Source organism: Chaetura pelagica, unplaced genomic scaffold, assembly GCF_000747805.2.
Source record: "Chaetura pelagica isolate M959 unplaced genomic scaffold, ChaPel_1.0 scaffold330, whole genome shotgun sequence".
Classification (NCBI taxonomy): Eukaryota; Metazoa; Chordata; class Aves; order Apodiformes; family Apodidae; genus Chaetura; species Chaetura pelagica.
Genome location: NW_009951918.1, coordinates 141,156 through 142,668, shown reverse-complemented (window position 1 = coordinate 142,668; position 1,513 = coordinate 141,156). Strand labels below are relative to the sequence as shown.

Sequence of the window (1,513 nt, the reverse complement as noted above, 5' to 3'; positions counted from 1 at the left end):
TGGGATCAGGAGTGCGGTCTGCCGGCGGCTGGGGAGGAGCAGAAAGGTAAGCCCCCCCTCTCCCCCCCAGGAACTCTGCTTCTCCGCCTACCCCAAAGGTGCGGGATACCTCTGCCCCACCGCCCTGTAGATCTTGCTCCGAAAGAGGTGGGCGAAACAGGTGGGTTACCTTGGACACTGGGCTAGCTGCGGGGCCTCAGGGCATGTAATACTCACTGTTTAAAGAGTAAGCTGTAAATGGCTCGATTAATTACTGGGAATTTAAACGGCAACAGCACTAACGGCGCCGTTAACTAAAGATTCTTCCTTCCCACACTTTTACACTCCATCCTAGTATTTTACATCGGATAGTAATACCTTAGGAGAGACAGAAGTGTGACCTGGCCCTTCCAGCTGTCAGTGAGTGTCCGAATTCCCTCGTTTCTCCTTAAAATAAAACCTGCACGGCGATTCGTAAGATTGTGCTTTTCACATCACCTTTCACCGCTCTATTTTGTATGTGTTGCTTGGCGTTTCTTCCACGTGAGTGTGAACACTAAAACCTGCTAGAAGAGGGGAGTAGAGGAGAGGGGAGGACAGGAGCCTACAGAAAAACGGCTAAGAATTATTGCGAAAAAGCACTTTACTGAAACAACCTTCCAACAGAGGACAGGTCTGTGTAAAGCAGAGGGATCGTAAGTCAGAGAGCGACGCACTGGCTGATGAGTCCCGGCTGGTTTGTGAGTGGTTGCTGCCCTACCCTGTCTGCCCTGTTGTACACCAATGCTCATTAAAGCCCGTCTATTAATCTGCTTCTGCTGGTGCTGCTTTTAGAACGGTTAAGAAACGCGTGCTGCGAGCCTCGCTTCGCACGCCTCCCTCCCCCGAAAGGGCTACTAGAAGTACCGAAAAGTTTTCTTGGAGGCAAAGTGAGGGGAGGAAACGGAAGAAATCCTCCTTACAGGTAAATCTCCCGCTGCTGCAGAGACGCTTGGAGTGGCCGCTGCTCGCAGCCGAAGGGCAGGTTTGAGGAGAGGCCACCGGCTCGGATCCCGAGCCCACCCAAGGCAGCTGGATTTTTGCCGCCCGTTTCAGCGGACGCTTTATCTCAGCCGCTCTCTGGGATTTACCCCAGCCCAGCCAGCCTACCGTGCCCAGTGACGCCAGGTCGCTAGTACCAACCCCTTGGGAAGGGCACCCAGTGTCAGGCTGGTGCTTCTCGGTGGACTTCCAGCCAGAAAAGCCTCAAGCCAGAAAAACCGTTGCTGGGAACAGCAAGCCTGTTCGGCCTCGGTCCAGAGTTTTCACTAAGCATATTGGTGGGTCTGTTCCTCCACTTGGAATTCAACTGGAACTGTTGAATTTTCAGTCGGTCCCTCTGCTACAGCGGGGGGTTACACCTTGCATTCCAAAAGCGCAACATTCCCAGCGCTGAAAAAATACTACTAATAATGTCATGCTAGTGAAGCGCGGATTGAAGGCAATTTTCTGAAAAGTTTTGCATCCAGATAAACAGAGCAGTAATCAGATACCC

At 52.3% G+C, this 1,513-nt stretch overlaps 1 protein-coding gene across 1 annotated transcript in view; it reads left to right on the top strand.

Moving 5' to 3' along the window:
* VPS13A (vacuolar protein sorting 13 homolog A (S. cerevisiae)) overlaps window positions 1–1,513 on the top strand; it is a 141,316-nt gene that overhangs the window by 2,526 nt on the left and 137,277 nt on the right. Inside the window, 3 exon segments of the mRNA XM_009994968.1 lie at window positions 10–46; window positions 814–1,003; window positions 1,115–1,298. Coding sequence (XP_009993270.1) covers window positions 10–46; window positions 814–1,003; window positions 1,115–1,298 — 411 coding nt within the window.